This window comes from Zootoca vivipara, chromosome 8, assembly GCF_965207765.1.
Source record: "Zootoca vivipara chromosome 8, rZooViv2.hap1.1, whole genome shotgun sequence".
In the NCBI taxonomy this organism is placed as follows: Eukaryota; Metazoa; Chordata; class Lepidosauria; order Squamata; family Lacertidae; genus Zootoca; species Zootoca vivipara.
The window spans coordinates 23,275,699-23,291,096 of record NC_142591.1 but is presented as its reverse complement, the minus strand read 5'-3'; the positions used below and the strand labels follow the sequence as shown (position 1 = coordinate 23,291,096).

The following is a 15,398-nucleotide window of genomic DNA, read 5'->3' as shown; positions in this document are numbered from 1 at the left end:
TGCGCCTCTGGTGTCCACCGGAACTTCTGCTTGCCTCTCAGGCAGTCGGTGATAGGAGCCGTGACGCGAGAGAAGTTCTTGATGAACTTCCTGTAGAAGTTCGCGAAGCCTAGTAGGCGTTGGGCATCTTTGCGCGTCCTGGGGCTGTGCCAGTCCAGGATGGCCTGCACCTTGTCCTTGTCCATCGTCAGCCCCTTGTCTGACAGCTTGTAGCCCAGGAAGTCCACTTCTTTGGTGTGAAACTTGCACTTCTCCAGCTTCACATACAGGTGGTTGTCCTTCAGGCGCTGCAACACCTCCCTGACATCCTTCACATGCTGCACTGGGTCATTGGAGTAGATAAGGATGTCATCCAGAAAGACCAAGCAGTTCTTGAAGAGGAGGGACCCCAGGACGTGGTGCATGAAGGCCTGGAAGCATGCTGAGCCCCCTTGCAACCCGAAGGGCATCACCAGATATTCAAAAGAGCCCAGAGGCGTGAACATCGTGGTTTTCCATTCATCACCCTCCCGGATCCTAATCAAGTTGTACGCCCCTCTTAGGTCGAGCTTGGTGAAGATCTTGCCCCTGCGTGCCGCTGTCAGGAGATCATCCACTCTGGGCATGGGGAAAGCCACTGGCTCTGTCACCGAATTCAGCCGTCTAAAATCCACCACAAGACGGCGCTGTTGCGTGTCTTTCTTGTCCACCCAGAAGACCGGGCTGCCCCCTGCTGCCTTACTTTCTCTGATGAACCCCCGCTTGAGGTTCTTGTCGATGAAAGCGCGCAGATCCTCCAGTTCCTGATCTGACATGGCGTACAGCTTGGCTGGGGGTATAGTTGCCCCTGGCACCAGGTTGATCTGGCAGTCAAAAGGCCTGTGTGGGGGTAGGTGGTCGGACTCTGCTTCGCTGAAGACCTCCTGCAGGTCCCAGTACGGCTTGGGTATTGCCTCACCCCCCTTGACGTGCATGGTGGCCACCGTGGCTATCGGAGGCCCCTCCCCTGGTTGGTGCTGCATGCAATGTTCCAGACAAAAGTCCGATCCAAAAGTGACGCATCTCTGGTGCCAACTTATGGAGGGGTCGTGGCGCGTCAGCCAGCTCATGCCCAAGACGATGGGGGGGTCTGAGATGGTTGTGACGTTGAAAGCCAGTGTCTCTGAGTGCCTTCCCACCGTCATTCTCATGGGGGGGGTTTGATGCGTGATGGCCCCTCCCAGCAGCTCTCTGCCGTCAATGGTGGCCACGTGCAGGGGAAAATCCAGCTGCAGAAGTTGGATCTGGTGCTCTTCCGCAAAGTTTCTCGAGAAGAAGTTGGCTGAGGCACCACTGTCAATTAAGGCGAGGACTGTCAGGGGATAGCCATTTGGGAGCGTGAGCGTGACTTCTAGAACCACTCCTGCTCTGGGAGGGGTGGGCTGGCTGTGCTCCTCTCTGTGCGGGTGGGCGGGCGGGGGCTGTTGTCTGCTGACTGTGCCTGGCCGCTCCCCCTTGTCTCCTGCAGCCAGGCTGTCTCGTTTCCCTGCTGTGGTGCTGCGTCAGCTGGGGAAGGTACAACCGTTCCCGCCTTTCCTTGCCACTCTCTGCGATGAGGGCAGTCTCTGACGCGATGCCGGGGGGAGTTGCAGAGAAAGCAATTCCCGCCTCTTCCCTCCTTGCGTCTTGGCGCCGCCGGGGTTTGAAAAGCCCGCGCGCGCGCTCCTCCGATCTCCATCGGTTCCGGCTCTGGGCTTGGCCTGGGCGGGTGTGGGGGCGGGCCCTGGGGTGGGGTTTGGTGATGTGGTCTGTCCTGGGAGCGTGGGAACCAAGGTTTTGCTGCGCGCGTCGCTTGTTTGTCATTCCATCTGGATTCCTGTCTCACCCCCACCGCTAGCGCCGCTTTGCTTAACTCATCCATAGTTCGCGGTTTGGGACCTCTTGCCAGCTCATCCTTAACGTCTGCGTGCAAACCCATGTAGAAGGCTGATTTCACTGGCTCACTTTGCAGATCCCACCCCAGTTTGTGCACCAGCATGGTGAATCTCGCCCAGTAGTCCCTAACTGTCGATTTTCCTTGTGTTAAGTTATGAAGCTCCTCTTTAGTGGCCTCCATTTCACTGTCACTAGCGTACATTATTTTTAAAGCTTCTAGAAATAATTTTGCGTTCTTCATGCAAGGATTTTTTTGCGCGATGAGCGGTCTTACCCATTCTCGGGCGGCCCCCGTCAAATGCTCTATGATAAAGGAGACTCTGTGCGCGTCATCTGGGAATTCTGCTGCATGCAATTCCAGCGCATAATTTATTTCTGTCTCGAATCCTAGGTACTCCCTAGGGTCGCCGCTAAACTTGGTGACTAGGCTCTGTCCCCTTCTCACTTGGACTAGCTGCGGCTGGGGCACCCCCCCACCTCTAGCGGCTTTCTCCTCTTCCAACTTTTTCTGTAGGTCCAAAACCATCACCCTTAGCTGTTTCTCAGTCTCCTCTTTTGTCCTCACCTGGTCCACCAGCTTGTTCAGCTCCTCCTGCGCCCCTCGCGCTTCCTCCTGAGCGGCATGCAATTGCTGCTGTGCGTGCGCTGTGAGGTTCTGCAGCTCCTGCTTCGCTGCTTCGGCCTCCAGCCTCCAGTGCTCAGCCTCTTGAGCGCTCATCGCTGCACTCCAAAAGTAGCCAAAAAAAAGATTCGGGAGTTGCTGTCAGAGGGCCTGGTATGGCTACTCTAGAGTAACGACTCCAGCATGGTCTTTTAAGGTTTTTATTAAGTGCTGATTATTTACAGTGTTCAGAGCAGTAAAAATGCATCCTTAAGGTGAGGTGTCTGAACTCCCGAATGGCGATTGGCGCGTTTTCTTCCAGCACCACAGCTTTGGCAGACCCAACCTCTTCCCCCTACGTTTGCGTCGCAATTCGGGAGTTGGGGGAATTGGCCTCCCCCCTGTGCGTCCAACTTCCTGTCCCACCTGCGGCCTGGGCTCCACAACCTTGCCTGAGCCTCGGACACCACTTCCTGACTCTCCGCTGGAGGCAGAGCTCTCCTTACTCTCTCCCGCGCTTGGGGATGGGCTGGAACTTAAGATGGGAGGGACTTCCCTGTATCCCTCGTCCCTCACAGCTGTTTTGAAAGTTATGGCCTCTTCTGGAGAAGACAGATACTGCATGTCTTAATCACATGCAGATTTAACAACTGTGATCAGACCAAAAGCCTATCTAGTCCAAAAAGCTGAAAAGTAGGACATGAGAGTAATAGCATTCTCTCAGCGTTCTTTCCTAGCAACTGGTTTTCAAAGTCATGGGATGATACCCAATGATAGTCATACTCAGAGCAAACATACTGAAGTCCATCAACATAAGAAACTTAAGTCCATTAATTTCAATGGACCTACTCTCAGTAGAGCATAGTTGGATATCAGCCATGGTACCTTTAACCCTGAAAGTAATATATAGTCATCATGACTAGTAACTTTTGATAGCCAGATCCTCCATGAATTTTAAGGCCCTCTAAGTTGGTGGCCACCAGCACATTTCATGGTAAATAATTCCAAAGTTCAACTATGCAACATGTACAGATCCCTTTCGATCTGGTTCTTATTACTGTCATTCCGTTGAATGTGCTCTTAAGAAATCACTGAAAATTTGAGTTATCCGCAAAACTGAGTATTCAATCATTTGTTTTTTAATTTGGCTTATTGAGTCATAGACAAGTAGGTAACAGGACTATGGAGAGTTGTAAAGAGGATACTAACTTTAGGTTCCCCCCAGACCTTTTCTGCTGCACCTGCAGAAATGCATTCTGTTGGAGGAGCCATAGTGTTTGGCCAGTTCATCGCACCCATGAAGAACAAGAATTTGCTATAGCTGTGGTTAGGTTTTTTTATGGGGGGGGTATCTATGGTGCTGGAGGAGACTCTTGAGAGTCCCATGGACTGCTAGAAGATCAAACCTATCCATTCTTAAGGAAATCAGCCCTGAGTGCTCCCTGGAAGGACAGATCGTGAAGCTGAGGCTCCAATACTTTGGCCACCTCATGAGAAGAGAAGAATCCTTGGAAAAGACCCTGATGTTGGGAAAGATGGAGGGCACTAGGAGAAGGGGACGACAGAGGACAAGATGGTTGGACAGTGTTCTCGAAGCTATGAACATGAGTTTGACCAAACTGCGGGAGGCAGTGCAAGACAGGAGTGCCTGGCGTGCTATGGTCCATGGGGTCACGAAGAGTCGGACACGACTAAACGACTAAACAACAACAAATCTACAGTACTTGGAGACCCCTGGCAGGACAGTCCTGGTGGGGAAACCCTAAAGGGGCTGACACCAAAGGTAGGTTTTGCATATTTGCTATACTGTTCTGATTGACTGTACTGCCTTTTTTGTACTAATATTTACTTTGTATTGCTGTTATATTTTGTATTGGCATTTTGTATTAATTATTTAGCCCCAAAAGTGGTTAAAATATAATCTGTAACATATAAACTGATGCATAACATTTAATACTTCTTTGATTTTTGGTGGGTATGTAAGGTAAGGTAAAGGTAAAGGGGCCCCTGACCATCAGGTCCAGTTGTGTCAGACTCTGGGGTTGCGGCGCTCATCTCGCTCTATAGACTGAGGGAGCCGGCATTTGTCCGGGTCATGTGGCCAGCATGACAAAGCTGCTTCTGGCAAACCAGAGCAGTGCACAGAAATGCCGTTTACCTTCCCGCCGGAGCAGTCCCTATTTATCTACTTGCACTTTGGTGCACTTTCGAACTGCTAGGTGGACAGGAGCTGGAACCAAGCAATGGGAGCTCACCCCGTTGCAGGGATTCGAACCGCTGACCTTCTGATCAGCAAGCCCTTGACTCTGTGGTTTATTTTTATTTATGTTTCATTATTACTGTTTTATAGCTTTTAAGGACAAGCAATGATTTCCTCTTTTAAATTCATTATCGGTATGCTGATAATCTGCAGTGCTTCTTTTATTCTTCTAATCTCTCTTCTCTTTTTATACCTGTCATTGCTATTCTTCCTGGATGCCTTTGCTTGGCTCATCTAAAACTAACTGTGGAGAATGAACTGCTGGACTGGCTGCTTGCCTTTCAGTAGCCTGACCAGCAACTGGCTAGGATGGGCTGCCAAAATGCAGGGGTGGGGCTGGCAAGACTCGGAAAGCCTTCAGACTCCTCCTGATGTCTTATAAGCCTCAGAAGTAATTGTGGAAATGGGGTAAGAAGTGGAGAGGTCTGAAGAAGACAGAGGCTGCCTTTTGAGGAAAGGATAAAGTAGGGGGTAGCCTGGGATACCTACTTCCCCCTAAGGATGAGCAGGGCTCTTGAGATTGGATAGGAAGACAGAAAAGGAATGCAATTTTTCCTTCTCCCCGAGTCATGGGTTGGGAACCTCTGGCCCTCCAGGTGCTGCCAGGCTACAATTTCAGCCCTAGCTTGGAAACTGGGCACGAGAATACTCAATTTAAGCAAATGCTTCAGAAGAAACAGTTTAATACTATTGCTTCCCCTGAAAGAATTTAGTTATATGGAGGGATTTTACAGGTTTATGTAAGAAGAAATGTAAATCTGTGCCTCACAAATAAAGCTTTTAAAAAGTTATCAACCACCCAGGGGTAATGATTCTGTGCACAAAGCCATGTAAAATCTATTTAAAAACCAAAACCAGGCAGTTCTACTGGACACTGTCAGTGAAAAGTCACGTGAACTGGATTCCATAGGATTTTATAGGTCAAGAAGAGCCATTTAAAGTAAATAAAGTCTGAATGGCAACCACCATAAACAAACTAAGTAACCATTCACATTCCCTACCCCCCTGCCAGGCTCATAGGAGCAAACGTTTGTACCAGCTGTATTCTGTTACTCATGCATGCAGAAGACCAGCAGAAAGGACGCTGGAGTAGACTAAACAGGACAAACCCAAAGGTGTTAACAAGGACTTTCTCCAATGGTAGGACAGAGGACAAGGATGGCCTCTGGAAACATTCCACAGGACAGCTAATAGCAAATCTGGACCCAGCCTAAGGGCAACATTGATGTGGCAGAACCTCACTTCACTATTGCTGATTGCATCCATATAAGATAGTGGGAGACAACAGAAGGACCTTCAACTGATGGCAAATACAGGGCAAAATCTGACCAAGCTGAGCACGTTTATTCCATTCAACTGAAGAGGCAAGAGCACAATTAAATCATTGGAAATGTTTTAACACTGGCCAGATTAGGCCTATGAAGGCATCAACTTGCCTAGATTGCTATGAAGAGTTTTCTTTCCTGGTAAGATTTTTAACTTCTGATGCTGACAATCAAAATATTTAACTGAACCTGCAGCTAGCTTCCCAGCTGAGATGCTGAATGACAGCGTTCTTGTATTTACATATAAACAAAAAAATAAACTACCTCTGATAAAATTGTCAACTTTGCCTATACAAAAGAGGATTCACATACTCCATTAGGTGGCAGTGTATGCTCAACAAGCTAGACCATTTTTAAGTTTATTAATAAGACGACATATAGTGCTACTGGGAATATTTTGAGAAATGCCTAGGAATGACATAGTAACTGGACACAAAGCACACACAGGCTTTGTACTACAGTATTATTCCTAGCCAGTCCTAGGCAGATGAAGTATATGTAGGATTGCTCATTACTATCACATTTTAGGGAATGCGTATTCATGTCAGAGGTGAAAGGAGCTACAAATCAGTTTTATCAGCATGGAGTAACTGTATTGCTCAAAAAGACACAGTCCTATGACACTTTAAATGCAAATAAGTTTATTGTGGTCTGGGTTTTCACAACAAGTCTGAAACCTGAGTGACCTTGTTCTATAGTGGGTGTTAGGAGAGAACAGGAAGCTTTCCTTGTGTGAACTTCCTTAAGTTGGTTTTTTTAGGATCCAACCATTAGCCATTATGGAAGAACGGGTTTCCTGCTAGAATTGGTTCTCCACTGCTGCAGAAGTCTGCACTGCTACACATGTATTCCTCTTGGAAATTAAATAAAGTAACCAACTTTATACAGGATTGAACCTACAATACATAGTAACTACTGTCTGCTACATTTAGCAGAAACACTATATCCAGATTAGAAAGATTTTTTGGTTAAAATTGCTATTGTAGCATTGAGGTCACATGCTAGCCAAAACTACTATGTTGTCATATGTTGTATGTCAATATCCCTAAAGAAAGTTTTTTGTTTTTTATTTTTTTAAAAAGTGCAGATGAGCACTATTTGCTGTGCTGGTTTGTCTGAAAGCCTGCCCCTTCTCCCTCCACTGTGCAAGTATCAAGGTTCAGCCTTGCTCAGACCTGGAGCTGGTTGTCTCCTCAATGGAAGACTTGGACAAGGAAGCCACAAGCAGACTCCTGTAGCACCGCTGACCCTAAGGAGCTCCTGAGCACAGCCATGTCTACCACATGGCCAGAGGTCTCTATATCCATTGTTCTCGTTTCTGGCTGGTTCCTTCACCACTAGGACTGCAGAAGTAGACAGGACAGTACACCAGACAGGAACCTCAGGGCCGCTGGCAAAATGCCCAGCTATCTGCATCTACTTCTTCATGGTATGTTCATGCGCCATATTAGAGCAGCATTGCAGCACTTAACTTGCTATGACAGCAAGTGTTTTAAATATGTATTAACTGTTTTTATATGAATGCAACTACTGGAACCTTTGCATAAATGTGGCATTTGTGCATAAAAACACTAAGATTCGTGGTTAGGAAACAAATTAGTATTTCAGTAAAAACTTTAAAAAAAAGAAAAAAGATGGAAAATATATTTTCACTCTGCAACTCCTGCTGCAAATCCCAATCTAAACAGAATCACATAAAACTAGATAGCGCTTTTAACAGCTAATCTCAGGTGATTTGCCACCTCATCCTGTCATCCTCCACAGCTATTATAATTGTTCACACTGTATGAAGGCTTAACTAGATTTGTTATGTTTGATTACTGTGAACCACTTTTATAGTTCTCTCTGTAAATAAAAAGTGGTGCGGAAATATTTTCATAAATAAAAATATTAACAACATTAATATTCAATATGTTATGAAAACTAAGGGTTGTAGCCAATGTCAGCGCCATCCAAGAGTTCGCGCACTGAAATTAATGAACATGACTAACAGTTCACTTAATTTCAATGAGCCTACTCTGGGTAGAACTTAGTTGGCTAAAACATAATCTGTTCTGGGGGGTTCCCCTTAACTGCCAAGAATAGATTTGGGGAGGGACTGGCACACATGCAGGGGGGAAAGACCTGTTGCACATGCAGAAATTCTTGACTTGATAGGGCATAACCTCAGACAGAAATATAATTATTCTTCCCATTTCCAGAATAAGAAACTGAAGAAACACTATCTTTCCATGGCAAAGTGAAATCAGACTATAGTCTTGCTTTCTTCAAATCTCACATTCTGAAATATTTTTGAATTCTTACAGGGAAGTCAGGTAAGAATGTAAATTGACACTACTTGGTACTCACTTGTCTATCTCAATACCAAGAGGATTAGCAGGGCGCAGAGACAAAGGGGGCATCCCTTTGTTCCTGTCAGTGCGCATGTCATAATAGTTAATTTCATCAACCCAGACTGCAGACTGATCCAAGATACCTTGAGAAAACAAAAGAGATATCCTTAGAAAAACAAACTCTGTCGAGCATCGTGAAGTTCTCATGCATTAAGTCAAAAAGTCCTATAAAATGCATACTTAGATAATTGTCTGGGGGAAAATAGGTAAAAGCAACATTGAAACCAATTCTCACACTGCTCCTAAACTAACCTCTGCAGTCAAAGAGTTACAGAGCAATACAGTTCTCAGAGGATTTTATTTGGATTTCTCACCTACGACACAAAATATGGTGGGTTGTTGTTGTTGTTGTTTGCTTTCCTGTATCTATAATGCAAATGGAAAACTTCAACTGGCAAAATAAATAAAAAATACATTTAATTTTGGCTCTACATTCCATCCTGCTTTAAAATGCACACATATGCCCAAATAGCATCAGAAAGATTCAAATATATTTTATGCTATGAAGTGTCAGTATATCATGCGTATAATCGTATAATCCAAGCAGTTTTTTTTAGAAACTCAGTGCAATGCCCATTGGATACAACAGAACATACTGCTATACAGAAGTCCATGAGATTGAGGTGCTAATTTAAAAATTGATCAGCAACCAAGAGAAGCTCAAGTATTTTGAATTCATGAGATTTTACATAGAGCAGCTGAAGTTCAAGATCAGAATACTCTACATGGCCCTAGGTTCAATACCAACTTCAAGTACCAGGCATGGATAAAACCTATGCCTGAGACAGGTTGGGGAACTATTGCCAGTCAGAGTTGACAGAACTGGACTAGATGGGCCAATAGTATGAATCTGTATAAATGCAGTCTTACGATTTGTTCAAGAAACCCACTTGCACACCCCATGAAGATTTTCTTTTTTACAAAACTTGTTAATTACAGAACAATACTTATAGGAAGAGTAATAAAAGGATAATACAACCATACCTATTTTATCAGGTTTCAGGAGTTTAAAAGAAACCGTGGAAGTTCCTTTGCCCCCTGACTTTGTAGTGACGATAATGTCCCCTTTGTCATTCTTAGCTTGACCTACTCGACACACAATTTTGCTGGCAGACATCCATTCAGCAGTCAGAAGACAGTTGTGTCCACAGATTGTCAAGCCTGAGAGAGTCACACAAAGTAGAGGAACAAAAGTTACTTGACAGTGAATATTTTTTATTTCATCATTATCGGGGAAACCTGAAGTGCTTTCAGCCCACAAACGCATCTCAAGTGTCTTACGGATTCACTCCAGAAAATTTTTTTGTGTTGCTCTAAATACATAAACATTAGTAGCCAGTACTGAAACACTCAGTCTTGACAACTGGGTGAAAGTGAGGATACAGATACAACACAGCAAACTTGCTCAAAGAGAACAAGTGGCATGTTACTGTAAAAGGTAAAGGTAAAGGGACTCCTGACCATTAGGTCCAGTAGCAGACGACTCTGGGGTTGTGGCACTCATCTCGCTTTACCGGCCGAGGGAGCTGGCATACAGCTTCCAGGTCATGTGGCCAGCATGACTAAGCCGCTTCTGGCAAACCAGAGCAGCACACGGAAACGCCGTTTACCTTCCCGCCAGAGTAGTACCTATTTATCTACTTGCACTTTGACATGCTTTCAAACTGCTAGTGATTCTCAAAACTGGGGGCTTGAGACACTTGAAGGGGTGAATTAAATTCCCCCTGGCAGAAAACGTTTCACTGCATCCCTACTGACCATGATCTGAGAAAAAGGAAGCTCAGGAAGAAATACCACAACAATACTTTCCCTGGGCCGGACTCAACTAAGCAGTTCTGCAACAGGGCTCCCCCCTCTTCCCCACCCCTCAAATTGGCTCCAGAGGTGTCAGGAGAACCCCCAGAACAGCACGTGGGGTGAGAAGGGTTGTTCTGTCATGCAAGCAGAAATACTCAAGCTAATTGGATGTTTGTTTTAGCACAACACTGAATTCCTCCCCTGGTATTTAAGAAAGGATCTTTTCAACTTCATGAAGAAAAAACCAATGTTTTATTGTCTATCAAGTGTTTTCATGGAAACGCAAACAGCTTTCTTGACTTTACCTATTAGATCTGTTGGGCCCGTTCCCAAGTTCTCTCCTCGAATTGTGACCTTTGTCCATGAGATGCCTTCATTGGGAGAAATGCCCGTCACAAGAGGGGGCTTGCGTGCGTGAGACATTATAGATTTCTTCTTTGATGAAAGACTGATATATTCAGCAGTCTGTATCAGGAAAAAAAGTGAAATGTTTACATTGCACCAATTACGATAAAACTTAGAAATGCTCAATTGTGTGATTTAAAATGGCTTGCTTAGTTCTTGAGTGCTGATGGTTCCTAAGGAACATCAAGATGAAACTGCTCAACTTTCGAATTAGGGCTGCGTCAGATGCATGATGGCACCCATCTGAAAACCCTGGGAGCACACAGGATCACTGCCAGGCTCCCAGCCAATGCTATCTGTGTGAACTACTAGCTCCATGTGGGTGGCCTGTACATGAATGCCCTGATTCCTGCTACACCAGTTGGACATTTAGATCCACACCCATGATGAGAATTAGGAATTAAAGTTCCATTTACTTGTGTCAGCAACTCCAATGGAACTACTTTTAGGGCAACATTACTGTATTGGGCATTCAGTTCTGAAAGGAACCATGAGCCAAAACGATTCATGAAATGAGCATGAAATTACCTGCCACAGTGCCCTTCTTTCTACAGGATATATATGGGTTGGGCAGACTTCAGGTGTGCACTACATATTGCAGTGTTTGAGATGGGGCACCACAACTGCACCATTCTTCTGCATGTGGCAGTGCTGCTGTTACTTGGGAGTTCGGAAGCAAAGGATGCAGGAAGCAGTGGAATGGTAGTCACAGGTGAAAGCATGCATGTATCAATGCCTGCTCCCGCCAACCCAATGCTTCCCCTGCCCTTGTCACTGCATCCAGCAAGTGGCAACACCATCACCCCTGGAGGGTGGCATAGGAGCGGTGGTCCATCTTATGTACTGGGCTTGGGCTTGGGGTCTTTTACTAGAAAGACAGATACACACACTAAAAAGAGCCTGGTTCAAAAGACTTGCACTTGGAATTAAATCAATTTGAGTACTAAATTTATGTAGCTCTGTAGTATAACTTAGAACATGGTGGGGGTCTATTTCTTTCCTGCTATTTTTAGTTTACGTATGGAACCTTGCGAGATGAATGTTTTGGCTCCCAAACGCTGCAAACCCAGAAGTGATTGTTCTGGTTTGCAAATGTTCTTTGGAACCGGAATGTCTGACATTGTTTCCGATTGGCTGCAGGAGCTTCCTGCAGCCAATAGAAAGCTGCACCTTGGTTCCCAAATGTTTTGGAAGTCAAATGGACTTCCGGAACAAATTCTGTTTGGCTTCCAAGGTACAACTGTACAAGGATGCTGAACCAGAGCATGTTTCATGTGTGCTGTCTGAGTTGTGACACTAACCTGGCCATGACAGAGCCTGGTGGGCCAGAAAGCCCAAAGCGCACAGTGGCATCCCAAGGCTCACCCACGAGCCGGCCAGTGGGGTATGCATGTGTGGTGGTGTGTGCTTGTATTATTATTTCATAATATGAATAATTATTTCATATTATTCATATTATTATTATTGCTATTATTATTTCATGTGTGCGCGTTTGTGTGTGTGTGTTTGTATTTTAGAGAGAGAGAGAGAGAGAGAGAGAGAGAAGAGCGCATACCGCCCTTATCTGAAGATCTCAGGGCGGTTCAAAGCATAAAAATACAAGATAAAAACAGGAAATGCATAATGCAAACAAAACCTCCCCCCCCATCCTCTTCCTTGGCAAAATAAAAGGATATAAAAATAAAAGCCCCACCCAACGCGTCAGCCGGGCTCTCCCTCAGCGCCCTCAGCTGAGCTGGGAACGGTGGTAGCGGAGAAGGACCCTCTCCCAACCGCCAACCGAGGTAGGAAGCCTGCAATCGCCGCCGCCCCGCTCCCTAAAACGCCACTCAAGCAGAGACCTACCTCCCGCCGGAAGCGCAGCTGGCGGAGCAGGGGCGGACCGAGGGCTACGCAGGGGGCTCTGACGCCGCCACGCACGTGACGCAACCGAACGGAGGCCGACGCACGTGACGTGACCGCGGCAAGCGCCAGCTGGCTGCCTAAGCCGGCGCTGCCACTCAGCCGTCCGCAGCCAATGGCTTGCGAGAGGAGGGAGCGGCAGAGTTCTTTGCCCCGCCCCTCCTCCTACTCCTCGCTCATTTCCACGTTCCGCGTTGTGTCCGTGCAAATTGAGTTGCTGCTGCTCCATGATCTACCTTGTGGCAGAATGATACATTTCTTTTTATTATTATTCGTTCAGTAGCAAAGCATTCAGAAAACAATTATCCTTATGCTGTTGGTTCAGGTATGCTATCCCAGATTTCAGTATGTTATTTCACTGTTAGCTTGTTTTATCTCAGCTTGCCAAACCAAGTCCTCCCCCCCCCGCGTGCGCGCGCGCCCGGAGACATGCATGCGCGCTATCTGCAGTGCTCCCTACACGAGAGGCTCTCGATGGAAAGTTCACCGCGCAATGTATTTATGGTTGTTTCAGACAAGGCGAGGAGACAGGTCGTTGAAGCAATTTGCAAGTTCTGCAATTTGCAAAACCATCTACTCTGGTGACCTGCAGAGTTGCCAACCTTCCTCCCAGATTGCTGCAATTTAGGTGCAGTGGGGAAGTGCAGGGATAGACTTCCTCTATCAGTGCAGTACAACAGGACCCCATCTGATTTGCTCAGCGTGGCTTGTTTCCCTGCTTGTTAATATTTCTTTAGAACATCCAACAATGTGCAAGGAGCTTCCTGGAACTATAGTCCAGAGTGTTTACACACAGGTGGGATGTTAAAACTGATGCAAATAAATAAATAAATGATGTTGAACTGATACTTTCAGTGGTGTGTGTGTGTGTGTGTGTGTGTGTGTGTGTGGATTGCAACTTTCTAACCTATTGAAAGTTTGAAACTCTGGCAACATGCCAAAGTGAAAGAACATCAGTACTGTACTGTGCAAGGAGCACAAAATCACTGAATTACCCGAGTAAAAGAAATCCTTATGCATAATAAGACATGTTGGGAGAACAATAATCCTAGGGTCAAAAATAAAGGGCCAAACTATTATGTGTGTGTTTTTAAAAGCAATATTAATATGAAGGAAATTATATGCTGAAGATTTATTTTCTCCGTATTTATTCTCCCCCCCCCCCGTTCCACTTTCCCCTTAGTCTATAATGCCAAGGCATTCAGGTGATGCGCTGGAATTAAGACTATACTAGACAGGAATATTAGAAAATATTGCAGCACGCTTTATTGGATTTCAGAAGCTGGCACACTCTACCTCTTTCCATTACAGTATGAATTCATGTAATAAAAATGCTGAGCCTCCCAAAATCTAATATTTCTACTTAGGTATTTCCGTGCTTATTGCAGAACACTTTAAAAAAACCTGCACTGGAATGGTGAGCATGAAGAAAAGACTCAAGAGCATTATAGTACTTTGAGTTTGACCAGTGTTCATTATCTGCAAAATAAGTAAATTTAAAAGAAGCAAAACTTGGGCAATGCAAACATTGTGTTTACATTAGGACTGTTACACAATAATTACATCTTTGAGTGCTTAATATATTTATCAATTGATTAAATTTGCATATGAGAATGCAGTACTTCTTAAAAAAAAGTATTGTTTTTAAGAAGATGTATACATGAGGGGAGAATTGACTCCATCACAGGCTGAGCAATTTCTGACTGCTTAGCCCCTCTCCCTGGTTTTAGAGGCCATCCATGGGAACCAGTAAAGAAAGACTGTCTTCATCATGGACTGAGCAAAGTTCAACTGCTCAGTGTCTTTTTGCAAGTGCTGACCTCCACAGCAACAAAGCAAAGCTGATTTGTGCAGCGTTCATCCTCAGTGTGATAGGAGAACAGCGCTTGGGTGTTGCTTCAGCAACAGCCAGCCTTGGAGCAATCCCTATGTAGGAGCAGCAGTTTTGTCCCAGTTGCAAGTGAAGGAGACTGGTTGTACTGGGGCTTCTGCGATAGAGTCCTTTGAGTGAGAGGATGGCAATACGACATCCTTAGGCTGGTGGGGTACTGGCACCAAGATATAGTCTTGTGGCAGTGCTTCTTTCTGCAATTTCTCCTCCGACCCCATATCCTTGAACTCATCTGCTGAAGATGGGGAGTTTGACTCCAAGGCTGTGATACTCAACTAACTTCAAAGAAACTCAGTGGGCCTCCTGTCTTGGCAACACCAGGGAGGACCAAGAACGAGTGAGAAATGTTGGGTCTGAATTTTAATTCTTTCTTTCTTGGTATTTTTTTCAGTTGTTAAATGGATGAAATCGCATTTTGGTCATTACGGAGGTCTTAAATGTATTCTGTCTTCTGTTGATATTGTAGTGATATGGAAAGCACTTGGGGGGTCTTCTTAAACATAAACATGTATAAACACTGCTAATAAATGAATAAATGTTATTTCTGAGTATGGGTCAAAAGTTTTTGAACGTGATTGAATTGTGCAGATATTTTGTAAGCTGCTTTAAGAACCACATAAGGATAAAGGTATTCTGAAATGAATGAGTCTTAGAAAGCATTGTCTTAAAAATACAGTCACCCTGCTGTCTCATGTTTTAAAAGTGTAATACCTATATGGCATTATTATTGTTTTAATTCTTATGTAACTGGTTTGCTGAGCAACACAACATCCATTCCAACTGGTTATTATAAGAACAAAGCAAGCTGCTTTAGACCGACTGAAGATGATCTGCCCATCTAGTTCAGTATTGTCTACACCAGGCATCCCCAACCTCTGGCCCTCCATATGTTTTGGACTACAATTCCCATCATCCCCGACCACTGGTCCTG

The 15,398-nt window shown here is 45.2% G+C and overlaps 1 protein-coding gene across 2 annotated transcripts in view; it reads right to left on the bottom strand.

The window, feature by feature from the left end:
* Positions 1 to 12,676, bottom strand: part of EXOC2 (exocyst complex component 2) — an 85,421-nt gene extending 72,745 nt beyond the window's left edge. Inside the window, exons 1-4 of one of the 2 annotated variants that reach the window (XM_035126366.3) lie at positions 12,520 to 12,676; positions 10,575 to 10,734; positions 9,457 to 9,633; positions 8,429 to 8,555 (exon numbers count right to left, since the gene is read on the bottom strand). In XM_035126366.3, coding sequence (XP_034982257.2) covers positions 8,429 to 8,555; positions 9,457 to 9,633; positions 10,575 to 10,692 — 422 coding nt within the window. In that variant the 5' untranslated portion in view covers positions 10,693 to 10,734; positions 12,520 to 12,676. Of the gene's footprint in view, positions 1 to 8,428; positions 8,556 to 9,456; positions 9,634 to 10,574; positions 10,735 to 12,367 lie in introns of both variants that reach the window. The other variant, XM_035126367.3, reaches the window with a different exon arrangement.
* Between the last annotated feature and the right edge of the window lie 2,722 nt (positions 12,677 to 15,398).